Source organism: Poromitra crassiceps (genome assembly GCF_964638095.1).
Source record: "Poromitra crassiceps genome assembly, chromosome: 11".
In the NCBI taxonomy this organism is placed as follows: Eukaryota; Metazoa; Chordata; class Actinopteri; order Beryciformes; family Melamphaidae; genus Poromitra; species Poromitra crassiceps.
In genome coordinates this window covers 14,895,933-14,923,086 of record NC_139643.1, presented here as the reverse complement: position 1 = coordinate 14,923,086, position 27,154 = coordinate 14,895,933, and the positions used below count along the sequence as shown (strand labels likewise).

The 27,154-nt window shown below is 42.3% G+C and overlaps 1 protein-coding gene across 1 annotated transcript; it reads left to right on the top strand.

Annotated features, from left to right (window-relative positions):
- Positions 1–27,114, top strand: LOC310784850 (uncharacterized protein; the record flags this gene model as incomplete). The annotated part of the gene is made up of 7 exons (XM_083645887.1): positions 1–79; positions 21,051–21,117; positions 21,407–21,494; positions 22,533–22,643; positions 22,729–22,836; positions 23,247–23,360; positions 27,000–27,114. Exons 3-7 carry the CDS (start codon positions 21,421–21,423, stop codon positions 27,112–27,114), a joined length of 522 nt encoding a protein of 173 aa, XP_083502013.1. The 5' UTR covers positions 1–79; positions 21,051–21,117; positions 21,407–21,420.
- Positions 27,115–27,154: the final 40 nt, after the last annotated feature.

The following is a 27,154-nucleotide window of genomic DNA, read 5'->3' as shown; positions in this document are numbered from 1 at the left end:
CGCAGATTATTTTCTCTCTCCCATCTCTCTCTCTCTCTCTCTTGTTCAGTGTGGTGCAGATTATCCTCTCCAGCTAAAGGTATTGTAACAGCAGTCTACCGACAATTTTACTCTACTGACTCTTTAGTGAGACTGTTAGCACTTCGCCTATCATTATTTTATTTCTAGACTAACAAGGGCAAATTCGGCCCATGACGACGTGCGGCCTGTATCAACTGCGTGGGCAGGCGTACCTGTGACTTGGGCACATTATCAAGATAAATCTGTGGACTTGTACTTTTAAAACTTACAACTGACCACAGTAAAAAATAATAAAGAGGCTTTCCCTCAGTTTACACTTGACACTAACCGCACGAGGAGAATAGAGTACCACAGGGATGATATATGTTTTGTAGGCTTAACCAGAAATCGCCGCCATTTTGGTTTGTCAGTGGAAAAGTCTATGGGGTTTTAGAATGGGGATTTCACTTAAATGCATCAAATAAGGTCTGTGGTTAACAAAAGTTTATGGGAGTGCAAATTTTGGTTCAGCAGGATAGTCTTCACAAACATGAATCACTGTTATGCCTTTTGAAGCATTTTCTAAAAATCATGTAAAAAAAACGCATATATGTTCCCAGCCACTGCGAGCAGAAATGCTGCAGAAACGGTTGTTGACATCACCTGTATGTATTCTATATGTGCGATATTGGGCATTTTGGATTTAAATGGGCTACTTGTGATTCCTCTTGAAGCCAATGCAGAATGCTCCTACAACACACCATCTCAAGTGTATACAAATGCTGTAGTTCATGTCATTATTCTTACTGCACTGATCGCCCCTCCAAATGATGGACAGCATTTTTAGTAGGGATGCACGATCCACTTTTTTCACTTCCGATCCGATTCATCCGATACCTGAATTTGGATATCTGCCGATACCGATATTATTCCGATATCATCACTATTTTTTCTTGACTATACAGTAGGCTACAGACAAAAACTTTGGCCAATTGAAGAAAAAATGAAAGAAAAATACAACTTGCAAAAAGTCTGTAGCTGGCTCCTACTAAGATACATTATTACTTATGGCCCATTTCCACCGCAGGTAGTAGCGCGATCCCGCTCCACTCGACTCGATAAATTGTCTCATTCCACCGGTTAAAACCGTCCCAGCCCGGGTTGTATTGGGGTCGAGTCGTGCTACTTTTCGTACCTGCCTCGTCAGGGTTCTATTCTGTCAACCCGGTACCATACGGTCACGTGAAAACATTGTTGACGACTGATTGGTCAGGCAGAATCGTGTTTACTCTGTCTATCTACTGACTGTCAATGCAATGCTGCATACCAGTTTAGTGGGCTTACCTTCTCTTCTGTTATGTATATTTCCATCAGTCTTTTGTGTTGCTGCCTTCGCCTCTGGTGAAATAAAATTTTGGCAGTGGTTTCAATTGTTTTGAGTGTGAAAAAAGTCAGCTGCTCAGGAAGCTCCTGTGCAGCGCTCCCCTAGGCCGCAGGCTGGGGTAAGTGAAGCCGCGGTCTTGCCTGGTGAGAGGCCGCCGGGGTACATGCTTCACACTCTGTCTGTAGCGCCTCTCCCGTCCCCGCGCAGCGCAGCGCATGCATCTCCTGGCCGATTGTCACATTTGCCCATGTACACTGTAGGTCATTTAGAGGCACCAGTATTTCATAAACAGTTTAAAAGTTCTGTGGATGGATTTAATTGTAACGTTATGTTATCGCCTACTTCGGCTATAAGCGAAGGACAGATATGCGGTCGCTATGACGACCAGCTGTGGGCGGGAGTGGGCGGGGGCAGATGATCTGCGGTCGAAGCAGAACGTCCATCGGGCCGAAACGAGTAGAGCCGACTGGTGACGAGCTGTGCAGGGCAGTAAAATGTGGTGGAAATGAGCCATTAGTGCTTTGTAATCTATTCTTTCATAACATCAGTTGTTAGGTACCTGGTTCATAATATCCCACAATAACAATTGGGTCATTAGATATTTCCAAAACAATTTGAATTGATTTGTGAAAAGTAATAAATATAGCCTACATTTACTTGCCAAGATATGTCTTGTGTGTCTTTATTTTTACTGAAATGTTTTGTGCAAATGAGTACAACCATGAGTGTGTCGCTATGTATGTGAGGCTACCGGCTTTAACGTTACAATACTGCTATGATTTGATGCTGACATCAGAGAGGGCGAGAGAGAGAGAGAGCAAACGCAAAACAGCCAGGGCAACACGGACAGCTTCACGGTAATCCCTTTGGCCTTGGTGTTGTCTGGTGGAAGTTTGTTCTGCTTCTGGAATGTATCTCGAAACACCAAAAAGCAAGACAGCAACGTATAATGTTTGCAAAGCTGTCGTTCCGAGGGGTGGACGCTCCGTTGCGTTGTCCGAAAGCAGCAGCCAAAGAGACACAGACAACACAAGCCGAAAGGAGACACTCAAGGAGTGACTCCGAGATGCGGAGTGGGCTTCCGGCGGTCAACACGAGGGCTGTATGTAGTGAGTTGTCCGTGTATTTACTATTTAATATCTCCACGCCACGGGCATATTACGTTAGCCGAGTCGGCTCAGCTGAGCTCTGTGTACAGCCCTGGTACAGCCAGCCACAGTGGGTGCTGCGGCCGGTGTCATGCCAAGTTTTGCACCCCCGCCGAGAATTGCACCGCCACCATATTTTGGGACTGTTTTAACTTAAAAACAGCGATGCAAATCTCGGCAGGTACAAACTGCCGAGATTTGCACCCCCCTCCATAAAGCCAGGAGAGATCCCCAGGTCTCGAGGTCCTCTGTACCTGGATTTTAAGCACCAAAGTCGGCTTCCATGAGCCAGAAGAGAGCCCCAAGCATGGAAGTCACCTCCATGCGGATCTAATGCATCAAAGTCGGTCTCCATGAGCCAGGACAGACCCCCTGGCTTGGAGATCACGTCTACCCAGACAATTATATCATTTTTAAACAGTTAAGTTTCCGTATAAATCATTACAATATGCTCCCGGAAGGTGGGGATGCAAAACTCGGCATGACACCAGCCTGGCTGCTGCTCCAGGCTAGCGATGTGCAAACTGTGGAATGGAATTTCTGGAGACTGGAAAGGAGGCATGCCTCATGTTTGGGCTCATGAGCGCGAGCCATGTAAAAACTGGATCGGCAGCACATTGCACGTGGAACGGCAAAATCCGATCCATGAATTACGTCAATATCGGCACCCGATACCGATATTGGATCGGATCGGCCCCATCCCTAATTTTTAATCCTCCACTTTGCGTGTGTTGTAAAGGCAGCACTGGATATGGGCAGATGGGCAGTATTTTAAATACATGTATTTAAAATACGTATTTCTGTGGGGGGGAGGTTGCGGGCGGCTTGTGGCTTGCACGTCAGGTGGAAACTTGGATGGAAACATGGAAGTGAACCAGGGGAAATGACCACAACATGTTGATACTGAAAAACAACTAGAACTGAAGTGAAACCTCAGCTGGCACGGGCTTTTCACCCTCAACATCACTCAGCAGCTCAATCTGACTGGTTTGTCTCTCCAGTGCACAATAGGTGAGACTTGAGAAGGTGGAAATTATATTAGTGGGAAAAATTGTTTCCAAAACAAATTTAGTTAGCGAAGTGAATATTTTGGTTCAACAAAAGAGCTGTCAAAAGAGCAGTGTTAAGTGAAAAAGGCTGGTGAATTGTGAGATCAAAATGATACACTGTCTGGATTTAAATCATATTTTTTTATCAGTTCGTCTTTACAAAAGAATCAAAAGACGAAGGTGATTATTTGATGACTATTGACTATGACTATTTTGCCTAATACTAGGCAAAATAGTCATAGTCATAAAAGGAAGAAGTCTGGAGCAACTCGGGCCATAGAATGCCTTTTATTTAAGGTGCAGAGTAAAAAGACAACGTTTCGACGTCAGTGTGTCTTCATTTGCGTCCCTCCTGTGATACACTGGACCTGCCTGTCTCTACAGCTGAAGCGCGGTGGGATTCTCTCTTTTTAGTCATAGTCATAGTCACCATGTGAAGATGGTTCAATCAAGCACTGGCCTATCTGCAAGTGAAACTGCTTACTGCAAACCAGTGTATCCTATCAGAGCAACACAACTAATATACTGTAGCAATCCGGTGTCTCGATGTATAAAGCGAGCACGTTGGTCCTTGGCCAAGAGGATTTTCCCTTTGGTCTGATGGTTAACGCGTTGCGCTTCTAAATGACAGACCCGGGTTCGATACCGGCCTTGCCTGTGCCGTTACCAACCCGATCTCCAAAGAAATTGTAAAATTTTACAATTTCGGCTCAGAAATTGTAAAATGGTAACATATGTGTCTACAGCGGTGGGCGTGGTTTGGGCGTGGTTTACGGAGATTTTCTGTTTCTAACCCCTCCCCCTACTCTAATCCTAACCCTAAAATCTCAGAACGTTACTATTTTACAATTTTCGAGCCGAAATTGTAAAATAGCAACGTTGGTCCAAAACGTTGGTATTATACAATTTTCTGTGAGACTGTGTTGGCTATATATACATAAAAAAAGAAATTGCACAGCTCAGCTCTACAAAATGCGTGAATAAATAAACACTGCTACAAAGCTGACAACCTTCCCGTTTCCATAGCAAGTTCCCCTCAGTGCCATCACTTCATGGTTACATTCCTGAAAAGTAAGCTTTTGTGGTGGAATAATTGTTGCTGTATATTGCTTCTGTGCGCAGTGTGTTAAATAAAGACTATGGCCCCTATTCTCCCACAGGCCTTCGGCGCTAAAACGGGCCTTAAACGCAAAAAAACATGCCTTGCGCCTGTTTTGGGACGATATCAATATGGCTTTACGCTGCCAAATGCGCTTTAGGCCGAATGGGCGTGGTGCAGTCCCAGAATGGGCCAAAGTGGGCGTGTCGGCGCTAAATACCGGCCTACTGATATCTTCCGACCTGGCGTAAATTTAGCGCCTTGCGCTTTTGAAAAGCAGGCCTATTCAGTGCAGCCAGTTGCGCGGAGCGCTCCCCTCTGGCTCTCTCCCTCCCCTCTGGCTCTCTCCTCTGTCACCCTTCTCTGTGTCACTCTCTCCCTCTCTCCTCAGTCTGACAGGCACAATACGACTGTCTCTCTCTGACTCCCTCGCTCAGACAGACACAACATACATCCTATACGAAATAGCAGTTGTAAGTTCACTGCCTGTGAATGTCCCAGCATGCAATTGGGTACTCCATTTTGCTACTAAATAGCAACCAAATGAGGCGAAATAGATATAAAAGGTCGATCTAAAATAATGTGTAATGGTAACACAGCCTGCAATTGTAGAACATTTCAATATTGGACCAAATAAAACATTGAAATTAAAACACCACCCTAAGTGAAACATATATGTCCTCCTGGGCCTATATATATCTCTTATCGATTTAATGTGATTTAGATAAGTGTTAGCGGAACGCGCTTCGGAACGCGCTTCTACTGTCATGTGCTATACTGTGATGTCCGCTCCAATAACTTGGCCCTACTTCACATTTAGTTTTACAATAAAAACACATTTATGCAATGACTTTACATAATGTAGGGTATATTTATGTGCATCATTCTACCTGCAGCAGGGGAGAGAAAACGATATCGTTCTGGACAAACTTTCACCAATATAAAATTAATCTCATCATAGGGATAGGCTATATTTTTCTAGCTGATGCCTTTAGAACATTCTTTTCACTTTGATCTTGCTATAGTGTAGCATATTTACATGCTTGCAGTATTTAAACTGCAGTTAGATTGGTTTGAGAAGCATAATAATATGGAATAATAGCCTATAATGGAGACAGACAGACTGGATGAAGGGAGGGGGGGGGGGAAGAGCGCTTGGCTTTCGTCAGGTTTTGCGGGACCACTGGAATTGGAGCTAAAAAGGCAAGCGTGCGATTCGTTTATTGCACTTATCCAATGAGCATGACGGTGCATAATTTTACACTTAAAAGGCGTGGTTGTAATGCTTTAGGCTGCGTGTAGCGCCAGCACGACGATATCAAGTGCGCTGGTCCACGCCCACTGATTTGCGCTGCGCTAGGCGCTCGGCCTAGAAACAGCGCCGATGCAACGATAGGCGCCTATATGTGACAATTTACTGACGTGATGGATGTGAAGTTGTTTAAAGGGTACCTATACTATTATTTTTCTGGATTTCAGTTATTTATATACTGTTATGATGTGATATCTGCTAAACATGGGTCAACGTTCCAAAACGTGAGGTTAACATGTATAAATGCTGCCTGTAAGTCAAAAAGCCCTCACAGAAGGCGATTAACAGCTGGACTGAGGGAGAAATAGTGTTGAAACAAGGCTAGGTCAAAACCTAGCATATGGCCGGTGTGGTAAAGCGTGCACGTTTCTCATAGGATGATTGCGGAATTGGATGTTATCTGGAGGGCAAAATGTAGCCTAAAAAAAGGAAGTTTTTGTGTTAAATGAACCTCCCGTTCGTCAATTCTAAACGGCATGCGGCTCTTTATTTTCTGTGGAGCAGTGCTGTAGTGGTCACTGGTCAAAAGAGTGGATAAACTAATTTCTGAGGCAGTTTTCTCACATCGTGCTGTTATATAAAGAAAAGGTGGATAAATAAACTTCAGTTGCCCATATAGGCTATGAGACTATGAGGCTAGAACAACTGAAACTGAATCATATATCCCTAATCTAATTTTATTCTTATCAGCATCATAATCATCGTTGTGGCTACGCTTCAAACACAAGGAGCAGACAGAGAGCAAATGCTGGAAGCACGCCGGTCCGCCCGCAATATGCAATTAAGCAGATTGAAAACAACATTAGCTCGGCAGCTGGAGCTAGCTTGATAGCTACCAGCTAACAAGTTAACATGCTGGTCCGGCTGCAATATGCAATTAACTCATTGAGTGCCAATGACGACTAAAGTCGTCAATTCAAATAGTAACGTAGAGTGCCAATGACGACTAAAGTCGTCAATTGCGTTTTTTGACGGTGGGACGTGGATCAAAGCCTGATGCATCTCCTGTAAAAATATGGGGGATGTTGAAGGTGTATAAGCTATTTTACGGACCCATTAGGTGGCGACAGTGCTCTCCAGATTAGAGAAAGGTGAGGAAAAAACAGAGAAGAAGCCGTGGGCACACGGAAACCGATGCATGCTGTAACGTTAGCTGTGCCTGTGAACAGCAGCCAATCTGCTCCCACAATTGAGCCTTTCTGTCTGTTGCGATAGCCCCTCCACATGATTAGTTGCCAGAAAAGGAGCACCCGACAGCCGACACCAGCGTCTTTCTGAAAAGATAAATTATTCTCAGCTGGAAGCGCTGGGAGCCGGCGACAAAAACGGCGGAACGCTGTGAAAATAGGCTGGGTGCAGCCAGCGCACTTTGAAACGTGCAGCGGAAAATTCAGAGCAGAGAGCCACCAGAGACACTCCCACGGAGGAGGGGTTTGCAGTTGAGGGGGGTGGGGCACGCACGGCACCATACAACACCGACCCAGACAGCAGGCTCGATGGACAGATTGGCAAACACAAGCTAGAATATCTGATGCCCACCAGCAGTAAATCAAGACCAGCAAGAAGGTGTAGGGTCTGCGCACGCAGGGGCCAGCGCTGCTGGTTGCAGCTAAAAAATATTATTTTGCCATCTGTTTTATTGAAGGAAATTATTTTTGAGGTGTCACTACATCAGAAAATATTAGCTTCAGAGTCAGTGATGTGCTTGAAATGCTTCATTTCACAAAAGGCTCATTATCTCAGCTTCTAGTTTGAAACGTCTGTTTTTGCTGAAACCAACCTATCTTCTCCTGCTGATAACTAAAGAACGGAAAATGATATCAATAAACTTTTTTTGCTGATGATACAAGATAGTCTCATCGTTCTTTGGGCGTGTTCGGTGTTTACATAGTAATATCACACAATATTCTGTGGGTCTTGAGAAATCACTGAAAACGCTCTGAAAGGGCTGGCACTGGGAGCATCCGTTTTCCAAAAGTGGCTGGCACTCAATGAGTTAAGCAGATTGAAAACAACATTAGCTCAGCAGCTGTGGGACGCCAGCGCTGCCTTGGTGTACAAGTGCACAACTTTCTCTAACACTCACAACTTTCTCGGGTTTCACCTGTGTGTTGCGCAATAGCTACAACCCCTCAGCACTTCCATTTGTTATACTCGAATTATAAACCGGAAACCGGAGTACGTTATAAATATAGTCACGTTATAAACAACTAACCAACACTGGGGGAAACAGTGTTACTCGAAATGGTTCAAAGTTAAATCAATTGGTAACACTTTATAACGTTTAGTAGTAAATCATTTATAAGCTATTAGTTAATGATGAAGTAATGATGAACTAGTAATTTACAAAACATTTGTAGATGATTAATAAGTGTTATGTAAACATCTAAAAAATGTGTTGTAAGTCATCAATACACTTTTAGTAAATCATGAAATGATCATAAATCGTAATTAGTCAATATATTACGAATCACTTTTTTACGTTTCACGTTTTTATATTCCAACCATTATCTCTATACACATTGTTAATCATGAACAAATGATGAGCAAATCATTAGTAAATGATTTATAAGTAATTAGTTCATATACATTATAAATAACTTCTAAGTCATTCAGTCTTTAAACATCTGTTCTGTCTACCAGTATCTCGTCACTTTACACATTTGTTAATCATGAACAAATGATGAACAAATCATTAGTAAATGATCTGTATATGTATATACAGTAATTTGTTGATGTCGTCAAGTCAAGTTTATTTGTATAGCACATTTCATACACAAAGGCAATTCAAAGTGCTTCACATAAAATGGTTGACACAAGAAAATAAAAGAATAACAATAATAATAATAAAAGCCTCAAAACAATTGTCAGTGGTGTAGTCTACGTGATACGCAGGTATACGCAGTATACCCACTAGTAAAGCTCCAGGATTTGAGTATACCCACTTAAAAATGCCCAATAAAAAATGCAACAATATAGTTTCGTGACAAAACTTTCACTTCAATGATTTTGTTTCACAAATACCGGGTAGATAACAAGGGAAGGCATCTCCTCTGGTTTTGAAATACCACTTGCATCAAATCAAAATCTAATTGTGTCTGCTATTAAATTACCACAGAAATACACAGGGACACATGTTTAGGTTTGTTTATTCATAGGCTACTTAATTTAGGCCTATATGTCATTATTTAGAGAGAGAGAGATATATATATTTAGGTCCCCTATGCCAGTGATTCTCAACCTTTTTCATATCAAGGGCCCCTAATTTACTCCACCTCAGGGCCCCTTCGATGATATTTTGTCTCTCAAACCAAAATCAGAGTTCCATCACTGTATTGTAGCTAGAGAGATAAAAGTGAAACTATGATCACAACAAACATTCTCTGCGACTTTCGACTATCATTTCAAAAGTGAGACTTCCCCTATAGCAACCCCAGGGAGAACTGAAGGCAACAGCCTCAGCAAAAGTTTGTAAAAACAGGAAGCATACCCAGACGCCGTCCCCGCGCAGCGCAGCGCATGCATCTCCTGGCCGATTGTCACATTTGCCCATGTACACTGTAGGTCATTTAGAGGCACCAGTATTTCATAAACAGTTTAAAAGTTCTGTGGATGGATTTAATTGTAACGTTATGTTATCGCCTACTTCGGCTATAAGCGAAGGACAGATATGCGGTCGCTATGACGACCAGCTGTGGGCGGGAGTCGGCGGGGCAGATGATCTGCGGTCGAAGCAGAACGTCCATCGGGCCGAAACGAGTAGAGCCGACTGGTGACGAGCTGTGCAGGGCAGTAAAATGTGGTGGAAATGAGCCATTAGTGTTTTGTAATCTATTCTTTCATAACATCCTACTTAATTTAGGCCTATATGTCATTATTTAGAGAGAGAGAGATATATATATTTAGGTCCCCTATGCCAGTGATTCTCAACCTTTTTCATATCAAGGGCCCCTAATTTACTCCACCTCAGGGCCCCTTCGATGATATTTTGTCTCTCAAACCAAAATCAGAGTTCCATCACTGTATTGTAGCTAGAGAGATAAAAGTGAAACTATGATCACAACAAACATTCTCTGCGACTTTCGACTATCATTTCAAAAGTGAGACTTCCCCTATAGCAACCCCAGGGAGAACTGAAGGCAACAGCCTCAGCAAAAGTTTGTAAAAACAGGAAGCATACCCAGACGCTGATTCAGCTGAAGAAATCCCCCAGAACAGTTGACCATGATTGGTTAGAGATCTCAGTGGTAGACTAGGAGTGATTAGATAGATTCACATTCTGCAATAAAAGTAAGCAAAGATGACTTGTGTGAGGACATGAGGACATGAAACATTTGATCATGACTTATGTACTCATATGATCACATTACACCTTTTCGCCAACTAGGTCACTGCTAGATGATGTCACTATAGCTATACAGTACAGTAGAGATAACAGGGTAGTTATGTTGGTAGAAAGGATTTTGAATTATAACAGGCTCACAGTTATCTACAAATGATGCAACTGTAAGGAATTTAGATAGAAATATGGATTTTGATATCCCTATTGATTCAATAAGTTGATATCAAAAACCTCAGGGCACCACCACGTTGATAAGTAAATTTTATATTACCACTGCCGTAGGTCACAGTGAAATCAGAATCAGTTCTAAGGAAGGAGATCTTTAATCGACTGATATTATTATAACAAGCACTGAACACGTGTTTAACTTCAAAACATAATGCGTTTATTTAATCCACAAAATAGTAAAATCACAGTATTATGCATAACACCTGGTTCGATTGAGAGGTAGGAAAAGAGGAGAAAAGTGAAAGGAAGTGAATAATATAGCTGCTGATAAAAGGTACCAGCAGGTCAAAAGGATTCTCTAGAAAGCTTAGTTTAAACCTAACCTAATTAAATACATATTCTAATTCAATAGGTGAGTATTCTAAGTTACTCTATGGCCCCTATCGTTGCATCGGCGTAGTTTCTAGGCCGAGCGCCTGGCGCAGCGCTGATCAGTGGGCGTGGACCAGCGCACTTGATATCTTGGTGCTGGCGCTCCACTCAGCCTAATGCATTACAACCACGCCTTTTAAGCGTAAAATTATGCACCGTCAGTTCATTGGATAAGTGCAATAAACGAATCGCACGCTTGCCTTTTTAGCTCCAATTCCAGTGGTCCAGCAAAACCAGACAAAACCCAAGCGCCCCCCCCCCCCCCCCCCCTCCCTTCATCCAGTCTGTCTGTCTCCATTATAGGCTATTATTCCATATTATTATGCTTCTCAAACCAATCTAACTGCAGTTTAAATACTGCAAGCATGTAAATACCCTACACTATAGCAAGATCAAAGTGAAAAGAATGTTCTAAATGCATCAGTAGGGATGCACGATATATCGGCAATCATATCGGTATCGGCCGATGTTAGTCATTTTTTAACATATCGGTCATATCGGTATCGGTCAGATGTTGCAATGTTAATATCGGTTATCATTATCAGCCAAATTCTTCACATTGATATGAAATAATGCAGTAAATCTATGATTTATGGGCTTTTCCAAAGGCTTTGCAAATAAAGAAATGCATAACCTTTTCAAATTCAGTGTTAACATGTGTTTTTCAGTATGTACAAAATGTGATGATCATAAAAATGTGGTTTTATACAGATCATATCGACATCAGTAAATATCAGTTATCGGCCATAACAGCAATGTTAATATCGGTTATCGGCATCGGCCAAAATTTTCATATCGGTGCATCCCTATGCATCAGCTAGAAAAATATAGCCTATTAGATTGGTGAAAGTTTGTCCAGAAAGATATAATTTTCTCTCGCCTGCTGCAGGAGAGATGATGCACATAAATATACCCTACATTATGTAAAGTCATTGCATAAATGTGTTTTTATTGTAAAACTAAATGTGAAGTAGGGCCAAGTTATTGGACCGGACATCACAGTATAGCACATGACAGTAGAAGCGCGTTCCGAAGCGCGTTCTGCTGACACTTATCTAAATCACATTAAATCGACAAGAGATATATATAGGCCCAGGAGGACATATATGTTTCACTTAGGGTGGTGTTTTAATTTCGATGTTTTATTTGGTCCAATATTGAAATGTTCTACAATTGCAGGCTGTGTTACCATTACACATTATTTTAGATCAACCTTTTATATCTATTTCGCCTCATTTGGTTGCTATTTAGTAGCGAAATGGAGTACCCAATTGCATGCTGGGACATTCACAGGCAGTGAACTTACAACTGCTATTTCCTATAGGACGTGTGTTGTGTCTGTCTGAGCGAGGGAGTCAGAGAGAGACAGTGTATTGTGCCTGTCAGACTGAGGAGAGAGGGAGAGAGTGACACAGAGAAGGGTGACAGAGAAGAGAGCCAGAGGGGAGGGAAAGAGCCAGAGGGGAGCGCTCCCCGCAACTGGCGCACTGAATAGGCCTGCTTTTCAAAAGTGCAAAGCGCTAAATTTACGCCAGGTGGGAAGATATCAGTACGCCCGCATTTAAGGCCGACACGCCCACTCTGGCCCATTCTGGGACTGCGCCACGCCCATTCGGCCTAAAGCGCATTTGGCAGCGTAAAGCCATGTTGATATCTTCCCGAAGCAGGCGCAAGGCACGGTTTTTTGCGTTTAAGGCCTGTTTTAGCGCCGAAGGCCTGTGGGAGAATAGGGCCCTATGGCCCCTATCGTTGCATCGGCGCTGTTTCTAGGCCGAGCGCCTGGCGCAGCGCAAATCAGTGGGCGTGGACCAGCGCACTTGATATCGTCGTGCTGGCGCTACACGCAGCCTAAAGCATTACAACCACGCCTTTTAAGCGTAAAATTATGCACCATCATGCTCATTGGATAAGTGCAATAAACGAATCGCACGCTTGCCTTTTTAGCTCCAATTCCAGTGGTCCCGCAAAACCTGACGAAAGCCAAGCGCTCTGCCCCCCCTCCCCCTCCCTTCATCCAGTCTGTCTGTCTCCATTATAGGCTATTATTCCATATTATTATGCTTCTCAAACCAATCTAACTGCAGTTTAAATACTGCAAGCATGTAAATACGCTACACTATAGCAAGATCAAAGTGAAAAGAATGTTCTAAAGGCATCAGCTAGAAAAATATAGCCTATCCCTATATGATGAGATTAATTTTATATTGGTGAAAGTTTGTCCAGAACGATATCGTTTTCTCTCCCCTGCTGCAGGTAGAATGATGCACATAAATATACCCTACATTATGTAAAGTCATTGCATAAATGTGTTTTTATTGTAAAACTAAATGTGAAGTAGGGAGAAGTTATTGGAGCGGCGTTCCGAAGCGCGTTCCGCTAACACTTATCTAAATCACGTTAAATCGACAAGGGATATATATAGGCCCAGGAGGACATATATGTTTCACTTAGGGTGGTGTTTTAATTTCGATGTTTTATTTGGTCCAATATTGAAATGTTCTACAATTGCAGGCTGTGTTACCATTACACATTATTTTAGATCGACCTTTTATATCTATTTCGCCTCATTTGGTTGCTATTTAGTAGCGAAATGGAGTACCCAATTGCATGCTGGGACATTCACAGGCAGTGAACTTACCACTGCTATTTCCTATAGGACGTGTGTTGTGTCTGTCTGAGCGAGGGAGTCAGAGAGAGACAGTCGTATTGTGCCTGTCAGACTGAGGAGAGAGGGAGAGAGTGACACAGAGAAGGGTGACAGAGGAGAGAGCCAGAGGGGAGGGAGAGAGCCAGAGGGGAGCGCTCCGCGCAACTGGCTGCACTGAATAGGCCTGCTTTTCAAAAGCGCAAGGCGCTATTTACGCCAGGTCGGAAGATATCAGTAGGCCGGTATTTAGCGCCGACACGCCCACTTTGGCCCATTCTGGGACTGCGCCACGCCCATTCGGCCTAAAGCGCATTTGGCAGCGTAAAGCCATATTGATATCGTCCCAAAACAGGCGCAAGGCACGTTTTTTTGCGTTTAAGGCACGTTTTAGTGCCGAAGGCCTGTGGGAGAATAGGGGCCCATATCTTCACAGCACTCTCAAAATAAGCAGAAAGACGTGTGGTCACTTTGCCTGATGTGGGGAGGCTGAACAAGCCGGCTGACTCCTCTCTCTGGCCTGGTGCGGCCTGGGTTGTCATGGCGACGACGGGCAGCGTGTCTGCTCTTGGACGGGCAGGCGAGGGGTCCCAGAGGCCGGCTGGTTGTTGCTTCAATTGTCTTTATCTCATCCCGTTGAGAAAGGGGGATCGCCTCTGGTAGTGGCGATTAAATAAAAGGATAATCAAAATTGATTTAAGCTTCACCTATCAAAAAATAAAGCAACAAAAGGTATCTAATCTCACTATATTTAGTTCGGTGAGCTCCAGACTATCGCTTGCTTCCGTTTGTCGAATCAATACTGTTTGAATGGAGCTTGGTTTTCCACATGCCTGTTCTCGGGAAGCGGTCTCATGGTCATGGGACCTGACACGGCTTTCCTCCGTCAGGGCCAAGGGATCCAAAAATCATATCAGTTGGTTGGTTATCAAGCCCAAAAGCTCCTCAAATCAGACGCTTAATGTCCATCAGTGTTCTGTTGCTCTGCTGTCAAGTGACTGACTGCATACAAAATTGGCCAGACTATCACGCCTCTTGACTGGGTGGTAGTCATATCATCGCCTTCAAAAGCATGGCATCTTTTGAGGCCTAAAAGTAAGGACTACATCTTGAATTCTTGAGTTCTAAAAAGTCCTTGTTGTTTCAAAGTTCTTCTTTCGTCTGCCCAAATCTGTTAGAGAGCAGCCAGCCACAGTTTTTGCAAGGGAACGCCCCTTGCAACATGGCCTTGCCTTTTATTGCATTCAGATAAGGGTTTAGTATAGTTCTAGAACTCAACTAAACTATGTACTTCTTTCACAAGCTTATTTATATTTCTTGACATCACTCTTGGTGTGAGAAAAACAAAATATAGATGGAAAAGGTAAATAGACTAGATAGATAGCAGATATAGACATCTTGTTACACTGGATGGCCCAAGACAGATTTATGACTGTTTATCCAGGGACCAGCAGCGAGAAAAACATCTACCTCTTTCCCTTAAAACTTATCACATGCTTAAAACATCTCATCAAATGACTTCATGGCCATGACACTTTCAGAATTACATCACACACATTATTCTGATTATTTTGAAATCAAACATGTGTGGTGTATCTTTATATTTAACTCATTCAGGGCCAGTTTAGGACTGCCAATATTTAGCACAGGCCAAAGATTTTCATAATTGTTGGTCATCTTTCAAGACCCACAGTAAATTATCTATTAGCACCAGAGTGATTTGCAATACCTCAAAATGAAGATGTACGTCTCTGGGTTCACCAGGAAAAAAAAAGTGAGCTTTTAGCATGTTCTGTACTCTACTTATAGCCATTTATATACACCCTCTTTTCACCCAAAAGGTCTCCCTGAGAAAATAAACAGGAGAAAAGGCAATTTTTGTAAAAGGGCACAATCTCAGGCAGAACTCACTCTCAATTCTTTTATTTTGAACTGTATTGACATCAGACATGTAAATATTATTCGTTAGGACACAAATGACAAAAAAAATATATATATATATATATATACACATGAAGTGCTTATTTTTTACATTCAACAATACAGTTTACTCGGTGTGAGTGAGTGTGCAGACAGACACACAGACAGACAGACAGACAGACAGACAGACAGACAGACAGACAGACAGACAGACACACCGACAGACAGACAGACAGACAGACAGACAGACACACACACACACACACACACACACACACACAATCCCCCTTTTAGATTTCTAACCCCACATAGGATAAGCAATAACCACGCCCCGTGGCGCTGATTGGCCAGGAGCAACACTGGAGGGCACGCAGCCCAGCGATTTCATGAAACAAACTGAATAGCTCTTGAGAACGGACAGCGGGCTGCTGTGACTGCGCTTCTGCCTTGTTAGCTGTTTGTGTGTTTATTTTGTTTTGTCCTCGTCCATGTCTCCCTGTCATATCCCGTTTTCCCCTCGGCTATTCAACACTTCCTCACCGCCCTCGCAAACTGATCGATCATTTCCTCATTCCTCCGATGATCAAACACATCTCTTGATTACTTTCTCCCGTTTTCTCCCGGCTGGCACAGAGGAAGGCGACTCCAGCTCGTGCAGCGCGCCGAGGGGGGTTTCAATGGCGTTTCTCCTGTCTGCACAAGGAAGCGTTACCCGTTTTCTGCTTTTCCTCTTGCTCAATTTCAAAACAACAGCTGCGGTATGTGTTTGTTCACGTGTTGTCTTAGATGCTAGGGACCTGATACCATGTGACAGGCTGGGGAAGTGTTTTAACTATGCGCTGCACGAATAAAAACAAAAACACGTCAAACACGTCATTGGCCCTCTGGGCTATTCCTGATAACACGTCAAAGACGTCTTTGGCCCTGAATGAGTTAAGGAATAAACCAAAACTATTTCTGGAACACATATCTTTACCAAATCTTGTATACGTGTACGTAACACAAACATATCTAATGAAACCACGGGTTAATCAAATCACTTATCTTGGGTGAATTAAAAAGAGTTACCCTAGATTCGATAACATGTCAACACTGTTAGATCTACGGTAACTAATTAAATGATTGTCACACACATATTAACACACTATACATTCCTACTCAAGAAGTATGTAATACTAATTAACTTGACAAAGTATAGAATCATGAGGTTTGTTAATTCCATTTTGGCCACACACAAAAAGACCACGACAGTGAATGTCTACTGGCTCTTCTTAAAAAAGGAATGTGAAGTGGTTTATAGCCTTTGACCCCCCACTTCCATTCGATGACCTTTGGTTTAAGGAGGAAGATGGGACCGTGTTGTACATTTACAAAGCATTATTAAACATACCCATGATTTATATAGATCAATGTGGGTTGCGATTCGGAGAATATTGATACCAAACACTCCATGAGTTGCACGTACGGTACACAAGTTCCTAAACTGTTTGCTTCCAGACTCAGTGCCTGGGCATGACTGTTTTGCTTCAAGAGTCCTGTCCGGGGTCCCGTCCGTGTGACCTGTGAACTAAATCTCCGCCAACCGGACAGAACGGACATTGACGAAACACACTGTCAGCAGTTAGAAATCACTCCTTTGGTATTTCCAGACAGGCTGGCACCTTGGGCCCTTTTTGGCTCCCCCCAGATGCAGGGTGCAGCCAGAGGTCATTCCTGTGACCTCTGGAGAGGAGAGATCTGTACATTAAATATTCAATATTTAATGCACGTTACTAGATGATTTTCACTACACAACACATTTAATGTGTGATGAATTGTTTACACTTTAGATCAGGGGATACAGAAAGCTTTATAAGTGACTTGTAAATGATTTACACATCATTTATTACAGTTGGGGAAGACTTTGTATAGTTTGTGCTGCAGTGCTTCTAAGTGCTGACTGCTTCTGTCGGCCTGGGGAGGAGCTTCACTAACAGGTCATAGCTGGTGGTTATGGTATAGTAACACTGATCATAATTGTTTTGAGGCTTTTAACAGGCTATACCTTGCAAGTAATGATACACATTATATACAGATTATAGAGTAATGATTTGTTCATCAATTGTTCATGATTAACAAAATGTGTATAGTGACGAAATAGATACTGATAGAACAGATAGTTGAAATATAAAAACTGAATGACTTACAAGTAATTCATTATGTATCGACTATACATAATTTACTAATGATTTGCTCATCATTTGTTCATTATTAACAAAGAGACATTGTTGGAATAACAAAAAAAACTTTGAATGACTTGATCCATAATATATTGACGAATCACTTATTAATCATTTACTAATGATTTATGTATGATAATTTCATGATTTACTAAAAGTTTATAGATGACTTACAACACATTTGTGATATGTTTACATAACGTGTATTAATCATCTACAAATGTATATTCATGTTTTGGAAATGATTAGTTCATCACTAACTAATAGCTTATAAATGACTTACTACTGAACTTTATTATAAAGTGTTACCAATCAATTTGGTCATTCAGTGGCATTTTACTGCCATAAAGTAACTAACGTTAGCCGCTACCATTAGCCACAGTAGCCGACTACCCATAATGCATTACGTTATCCCAGCAAAAATAAATAGCGGTTATTTTTGCTAAACTGAGCACACAAGGGTAATCTAAATGGTTACTTTGACCATCTAATTTTTTTTCTAAACTTATAAAAGTGACATATTAACCCTTAACGGCTGCAGAGCAGAATGGCTCTGCTGTAAAACGCTCATAGACGGTTTTCACAGAATAGTCACTCCTCCACCCTATGTCTTTTTGAAAGCGGAGTACAGCGCCGTACAGCGGTGACCAGTGGGACGACCAAACAGGATGGGCACACAAATTGTGTGGACGAGTGGAGATGACAGGCCGCCATGGCGCGGCCAAAAACTGAAATGGATGAACTGTGTTAGAGAGTACATAAAGGACAATACTGTCACAGAGGACTAAAGAGACGATTTACCATCTAAAGAAACAGAACATTTCACATTTGAGAAGCTGGAATCAGAGAATTAGGACATTTCTCCTCAAAGAAATGACTCCACATGATTAATAGGTTATCAAAATAGGCAATTTAATGTTTGGCAATGAATCGATGAATTTACTAATCGTTGCAGCTCTTTATCAGTTTTTATAAAAATTTATTTTTATGTATTTTCAAAATACAAAATATGTATTTATATTTCAAATACATTTTTCAGACCAGTATTTTGTATTTGCATTTTGATATATTTTTGAGCAAGTATTTGTAATTTGTATCAAAATACTTTTTGATGTATTTTTGCCCATCTCTGGATATGGGCAAGGTGGAATTGCATCTCCACCTTCCCTGCAGGCTGCATTTTGTTGACCAATGGCGTAAATGGGAATTACACTACGGTACGGCTCATCCCCAGCAGCTGAGAGAGGCAACGGTATGGTGCATATGATTGAAGTGGTTGGCCACAGGGCTCTTGGGATCATGGCTTCTGATATTGCTTCTATGTTCTGAAATTCTGTTCTTCAGAGGCCTAGAGGTTTTACCTATGTACATGTACACAAGACCGCAGGGGCATTTGAGCATGTAGATCACATTACTGCATGGTTTTACATGAAATGATGCACTTGATGGTGTGGGCTTTGCCTGTGTGTGGGTTATAGAATGTATTGGTCTTTCTAGTGAAGTTGCACTGTTGGCAGTTACCACACTTGTAGTTCCCTGGTTCAACAGGTGGGAGGAAAGTGAGAGGAGTGGGTGGGGGGTTGGGTGGGCAGTCAGCCCTCACCAGCATGTTCCTGAGGGTGGGGTGTCGTTTATAGATGATCCGAGGTGGGTGGTCCAAGTGTCCCCTGAGAGCTGTGGAGGTCTGTGGAGATAATGCCAGTATTTGTTCATCACAGCAGACATGTCTTTAGCCAGTGGTGAGTACTGAAAGGCACATGTGATCCTGTTCTCTGTGGTGATAGAGGCGCTTCTCTAGCGTCCCCATACTTTATGACATTATACAGATATATTCCTCAGGACATTGTACCACTTTGGAACTCACTTAAATCAGCAGCTCAATGCATTTGTGAGTGGCTCTGTTGATCTGCTATGTTTATTGCTCTGTATATTCTATTACTGCACTACTGTCATTCTGGGCAATATTAGTATATGTCTATGCATACAGGCCCACTTTATGTGGGGATGTGTGTTTTTGTGGTTACAGACTTAGCTCTGTCCACATGATTTTGTAAGTACGGCTTTGTTACCACTAACAGTGTTAACTTCACTTGTGATGGTTATTTTGGTTTCACTATATGTATTTGTCTTTGTATGAAACTTTTAAATTCTAATCCTTTCCTGTCACATGAGCGAGCTGACCCACTTGACTGCATCATCTGACTGCATCATGTGGGTACTTAAGATGGCGTCTGTGTAATGTCATTTTGTCTAAGGAAGGGCAGGGTGTTGCCCTGAAACGTTACCACCGGTGGGAATAAAACACTCAAATTTCTTTACAGTTTTTACCTCCTAGCTCTGCACCTGCCCTATTTAGGTTGAGATGATGTCTTTACTATTTCTCAAAAACACAAGTTCAACATTAAATATGCTTCATCAACAATATTGTGGAAACTATATTTTAATGCAATATATTTACTTTCTTAACCAGGTTTTACTTCCTGTTTTCAACTAGCTTAGGCCTAAGAAATGAGAAAGCAAGGATGTTATTATTACAACCAACACCATGAAGCAATATGTTCAAATACAATAAATGACAAAATAAAGTGCAAAGTAAAATAATGTAATCACAGGACAGTAACATCTCTTGTTAGTAAAATGGAAGAGTTAACTTCGTGTCACATGTTGCACCTCAGTCAGAAACCTTTTTGATATTGCAGACTGTGACGTCAGACAGATTTTAGATCCACACTCTCATTCTCACTCTGTCATTGAATTGTAAATAAAAGCCATACTCTATATATGGCTCATCCATGCATTACATCTGTAATGTTGCAGAGAGGGTCTGCTGTTTAGTTCACTGTAGATGATGTGATTAATGTCTCCATCTAGTGGACAAACAGTAGAACTCATGGTACTCTCCGCTCCCAAGACAAAAAAAGAAAGAAAGAGAGAGAGCCGTGGCCGATGTTGGGAGGGTTACTTTTAAAATGTATTCCACTACAGAATACTGAATACATGCCCTAAAATGTATTTTGTAACGTATTCCATTAGAATACTCAAGTGAAGTAAAGTAACCTATTCTGAATACTTTCATTTACATATTACATTACGTCATTTAGCAGACACTTTTATCCAAAGCAACTTCAAATAGTACATTTTGTCAACAGACAGTGTGACTGTCCGGGTAACTTAAAGTTAAGAGAGATTTTTTTAAAGATTTTTGGAAGTTATGGTGCTTCTGTAAAACACTTTTCCTCTATCTTGAATTAGGAATATTGACGTATGAACTGTTAATCTGAGAACTGACAAAGGAGAATAAACAGCATCTTCTCTGTGTCTCTCTCTCTACAGCTGAAGGCAGAAGGTCTCTGTGACTTCATCAGGATGCTTTGAATTCACCAGGTGAACATCTTCCAAGGTAAAACATTTTTATAAAGATTAAAATGTTTTAAAGGAACACACAACATTTTGGGAAAGGCATCTATCTTCTCGTCTTACTATGGGGAAGAAGAGAAATAGACAAATCTCCCAAAATGTTGGTTTGTTCCTTTAAGACATTTTAAAGCCAGAGCAGAAAGTTCTTTGTATATTTGTCATTTCACAGTCAGGAGTGATCCCTCCCCACAGCAGAAGTGATTTATCCTGTAAGAAAAGCTTGTAGTCATGACTGAGTCCAGCTAACAGCATGTTGGTGTGTTTGTGTCAAGGTGTTGGCTCCACTATGAGTCAGTGTGAGGAGAGAGAGGAGGAGCTCCCTCTGTCTGGAGAACATGACAGCCGGACCAAAGCTAAGAGGTAAGATGACGATCTCTAACTGTCCATGTTCTCCATCTCACAGCTCAGTAGTGTTACGTACGTCCCCTTTCTTTTACTTCCTCTTCACTTTCTTTACTTTCCTATTGGTGAGGGCATTTGGTTTCATATATATTATGAGTGGCGGCTGTATGGAATGTATTGGGGATTATGTATTTGTCCCTTTAACTCTCCTTGGGACTTCAAGAAGATGATGTCATGCCCTGGAGAGTGGCACAGGTGCTGTGCATTACAGAGACAATAAAGATGGCGTCTAGCCAAGGACAAGCAGATGCTACAGGTGGCATATACCTGTGAGACCAGCAGAAGCTGCAGAACACCTGTGAGGTGAGGTGAAAGGGGAGAGCCAGGCTACACTGGTTACTTCCAGGTACCAACCTGACATTGAGCAGGAGAGCTCCGATAGATGGGAGTGGGCGCTTCACTACGCCCAGCCAGTTACTCGGAGACCAACTGCCGTAGTCATTGGAGAGTTCTGAGGACTTCAGGGGACGTTGTGCAGAAGACCGACGGAGACCCGAAGGAGGACCTTCTCCATTCAACCAGCCTCCTCACACTGAACAGTTCCAGGCCGAGCGGGCTGGCCGTGTTCGGAGTGACACAACGCCGGTGCTGGCCCAGAGGTCCGACAGGAGGCATCCACACGCCATACCGTTGTTTCGGACCATCTGGTAGGCCGCCAATCTTTCATTCATAATATAAGGAAACCAAATGCCTATTTCTTGCTTCTTTCTTCTTCCTTGCTTGTGTATTGCTGGTGAGGGAATTAGCTGTATGACTACATAGCTGATATAATTTCTGATCACACTAAAATACACGTCCGCTAAGAGATTGCGAGCCAATTGTGTAATATTTCTAACTATCATACCATCTAGCAATCTCACACGTTCGTAACAGTAGTGACATCATTACAGCTCAGCAGTGACATCATTACAGCTCAGCAGTGACATCATTACACCTCAGCAGTGACATCATTACAGCTCAGCAGTTATCTTCACTGTGTTCTAATGTTTCTATCAGGATCCAGCAGGAGAGAGCAGACTCCCCTGTACCCAGCTGTGTGTCTATGAAGAGTGACCAGTCTATGGATTATCCTCCATACTTTAAAGATAAACATCCTTCTGAAAATATGTAAGTTATTGTTATTTCAGTATGTTAGCATTATTGTGTTCATAAAGACAGAGATATATCGACTGTGTTCTAATGTTTCTATCAGGATCCAGCAGGAGAGAGCAGACTCCCCTGAGCCCAGCTGTATGAAGAGTGACCAGTCTATGGGTTCACCTCTTAACTTCAAAGATGGACAGCCCTCTGCTGAGCCAAGGTAAGCGTTTAAAACTATTAGTTTGTTAGTTTGTTATCTAGCTCTCCTGAAAATAAGTAAGAAGCCCAGTAAGAAATCCAGTCTATGAATGCACTTATTTATTTTAAAAGACAACCTTCTTCTGAAACAAAGTCAACAAAATGTTACTATTTAATGTTAAAAGTAACAAATCCTTTTAATGAACAAATTCCCTTTGAAGATGACCAAGATTTTAACAATAATACATAACACTTCTCTTGTTTTGTATCCTTTTTCATGTAGAGAAAGTTTTGTAGCAACAGCAGAGAATGTTACTCATTCACTCTCCTCACAGATCTGCTTATGGAATTTGAGCTGGTGACTTTCTCGTCAAAATGCAGATTTTCTTGAAGTTCAAACTGCTCTTCTTTTGTCAATCCTATATCTATCAGGATCCAGCAGGAGAGAGCAGACTCTCCTGAGCCCAGCTGTGTGTCTATGAAGAGTGACTGGTCTATAGATGTACCTCTTGCCTTCAAAGATGGACCGCCCTCTGCTGAGCCAAGGTAAGAGTTTAAAACTGATGAGTTCGATGCAGGCCCGGTTTTACAGGGGTGCATAAGCATGCATTGCATGCACCCTTATTTTAATTGTCTGCATGCTCAGTTGAGAAGAGTGGGGGAAAAGGTACATGAAAAATAAATGATGACATAACAATAGAAAACATTGTTAACTCATTGAATGCCATGGACGTCCTTCGACGTCCAATTAAATAGTGACGTAGAGTGCGACGGACGTCCTTCGACGTCCAATGCGTTTTTTGACGGTGGGACGTCGATCAAAGCCTTCCGCAGCTCCTGTACAACTATAGTAGCTATTGGAGGTCTATAACCTATTTTACAGAACCCTTAGGTGGCGACAGTGCTCTCCAGATTACAGACATGTCAGGAATACACAGCCTGAAATAGCCTTGATGAAAGAGAACCCGCTCATGCTGCAGTCCAAAGCCATGTAGATTGTTCTGGCTGCAACTGACGGTGCGTGCGAACACAGTCAATCCGCGCACACAACTGAGTCCTTCTGCCTCTGTCTGTCTGTCAGCATAGTTTCTCCACATGATTAGCCGCTAGAAAAGCAGCAGCGCGACACTGAAAAGCCAAACCTTTCACTGCAGTCCGCGTGTGGCTTCTCCATGTTGCGCTGCCTGGGAGGCGGCGCTTCCCAGGCTTCCTAGACGCTTGGTGCGAGGCTGTGTGTTACTAGTGTGGGGAGGAGTTTTCAGCTGAGGGGGGGGAGGGGGGGTGGGGCACGCAGGGCAGGACACAACTACACCACATCACTACATCAGAAAATATTACCGTATCTAGAGTCAGTGAATGTGCTTGAAATGCTGCATTTCACAAAAGGCTGAATATCTCAGCTTATAATTTGAAATGCCTGAAAACGCTGAAAACAACCTATCTTCTCCGGCTCATAACTAAAGAACGGAAAATGGTATCAATAAACTTTTTTTTGCTGATGATACAATAGAGTCTCCTTGTTCTTTTTGCGTGTTCGGTGTTTACATAGTAATATCACACAATATTCTGTGGGCCTCGAGAAATCACTGAAAACGCTCTGAAAACTCTGGCACTGGGAGCGTCCGTTCTCCAAAAGTGGCTGGCACTCAATGAGTTAATGAACCATATTCTAGACTATTGGCCAGTTTTGATTCGAGAGTAGCCTAATTAAATCAAATAGGCTATGAGGGATCAGCTGATCAGCATGACTTTGTAAACAAACGGCATGGGTGGAAACAGGGACGCGCAGACTAGGCTACTCGAGTATGACCAGTGTAGCTCCCAGCAGCTCCAGTGCAGGTGCATGTATTCGGTGCTTGAAAGTAACAGCTGGTGAAGAATCAAGCAATCATCCTACTGAATTGCTGCAGGTGCGACTCGTGCAAGGCTCTCTCTCTCTCGCTGCGACACACACACACACACACACACACACACACACACACACACACACTCACTCACTCACTCACTCACTCACTCACTCACTCACTCACTCACTCACTCACTCACTCGTTCGCTTGCTTTCTCTCTCTCTCTCTCTCTCTCTCTCTCTCTCTCCTCTAATGTTTCTACCAGGATCCAGCAGCAGAGAGCAGACTCCCCAGCAGGGGCATTTCTAGGTCCTGAAGACATTGGGGGCTTAGCCCGATAAGCTGACGGGGAGGGGGGGGGGGGGTCAATTTTTTTTATTATTTTTTAATCCGTAAATGCCCATGTTGTGAGTCATTTGAGATGAAGAAGAACAAGATTAGTGGGTCTCAAAGTGAGGTCCAGGGACCACCAGAGGTCCTTGATAGGGTTCTGGTGGGAGTCCACTTAGCAAATTCATGAATTGATAAATGTCAGCATTAGCCTATTTCACTTACAAGAAGTTAACACAATTAGAGAATGTAGAAGAATTATTATATTTATATAGTTTCACTGTTACAGGTAGAAATTGATTTCTGCACAAAACTAAGTATGTCAAATAATACAATATAACACACACATTACATTAATTTATCGATGTTCCTCACCACCTCCTCTCCTCACCTTTTCCTCATCTCACTATGAAATTATTCAAACAAATGACATGCACCAACATGCACAGCATCACAGTAGCTGCAACTATGAAATTATCTTATGTTATTTAGTTCTACAAATAAAACATCAATGTGTAAATAATAAATAAACAAGGCATCATGCCATCAGCTGAGAATATTTCCCAGCACATAGAAATTACATAATCCTTCTCCCCAATAAACCCAATAAACCCATTTTCCCAGCACAGTAAATTACATACAGCTAAAACAATTGGCACTCGCATAATATAAAGAAACATCAATAACTGTTAAATCAAGACACTACCAGTGAACAGCGAAAGGGCACTGCAATTCAGTATTAACAAGGAGGCACATGGCGGACAAATCCACCGCATGTAGAACACAATATAAACGTAATTCCACACAAACATCAACAAATATTAAACACTCACTTGTTTCTTGGACGCACAGCAGCTTAGAAACAAAAACCCCAGCAACTGGATCAACAGAATATCACTTGAATTCCACTCTGTAACATTAAGACACCTCTCTGACCAGCAGCGCACTTTCTACTTTCACTTTCACATTCGTTGCTAGCACTCTGACTGAGTTGGTTTCTTCCATGATGGATCATCATGGGAAAAACCAACTCGACAGGGAAAAGAGGGGGGTTTCACTGCTATCACTGACTGAGAGGCTGTTGCAGGGAGGCAGTCAAACAAAAATGAATTGGGATATTTCGTAACCTCCGGGGCTAGGAAAAAAACATCCGGGTTACAGCCCCGGAAGCCCAGGGCTGACGCCGCCGATGCTCCCCTGTACCCAGCTCTATGTCCATGAAGAGTGACCACTCTTTGTTATCTAGCTGTTCTGAAAATAAGTAAGAAGACCAGTAAGAAATCCAGTCTATGAATGCACTTGTTTATTTTAAAAGACAACCTTCTTCTGAAACAAAGTCCAGAAAATGTTACTATATAATGTTAAAACTAACAAAGCATTTTAAAGCAGCTACGAGCAAGATTTTCAATTGTTATTAAACAGTCTAAATTTAATATCGATGCATCACATCTTACCTCTAATAGTAGACGATACCAACGCAGAGTAGTCTCGCTTGAACCCCGAGTGAATCGACCAGTGTTAGTCTGTCTGTGGCCAGGGCAGATCAGGAAGTGAAATGAAACGGTTTGCAGCAGCCACTTCGGCCATAACCACAAAATAACTTCCAAAAAACCTATTAGAATATAACGAGAGATGTTCGCGAGAGTATGCATGGCGTTCTCCTTGTTTATGGTATGTTGCTAGGCAGCGCGAACGGGGGGAAGGCAGACAGCTGCGTTTCACTTCCGGGTTTATCCGGTCCGCCGGACAGAGAGAGCCCCCTGGTGACGCGAGTTTAGACAGACACAGACTTAATAATCATCAAGAGAGCAATGTCCGATTCACACAGCTTTGGTCTCAGCTACTATTATAGGTAAGATGTGATGCATCAATATTGTAATTATACTGTTTAATAACAATCGAAAATCTTGCTCGTATCCGCTTTAATGAACAATTTCCCTCTGAAGATGATCAAGATTTTAACAATAATACATAACACTTCTCTTGTTTTGTATCCTTTTTTGTGTAGAGAAAGTTTTGTAGCAACAGCAGAGAATGTTACTCATTCACTCTCCTCACAGATCACAGATCTGCTTATGGAATTTGAGCTGGTGACCTTCTGGTCCAAATGCAGATTTTCTTGAAGTTCAAACTGCTCTTCTTTTGTCAATCCTATATCTATCA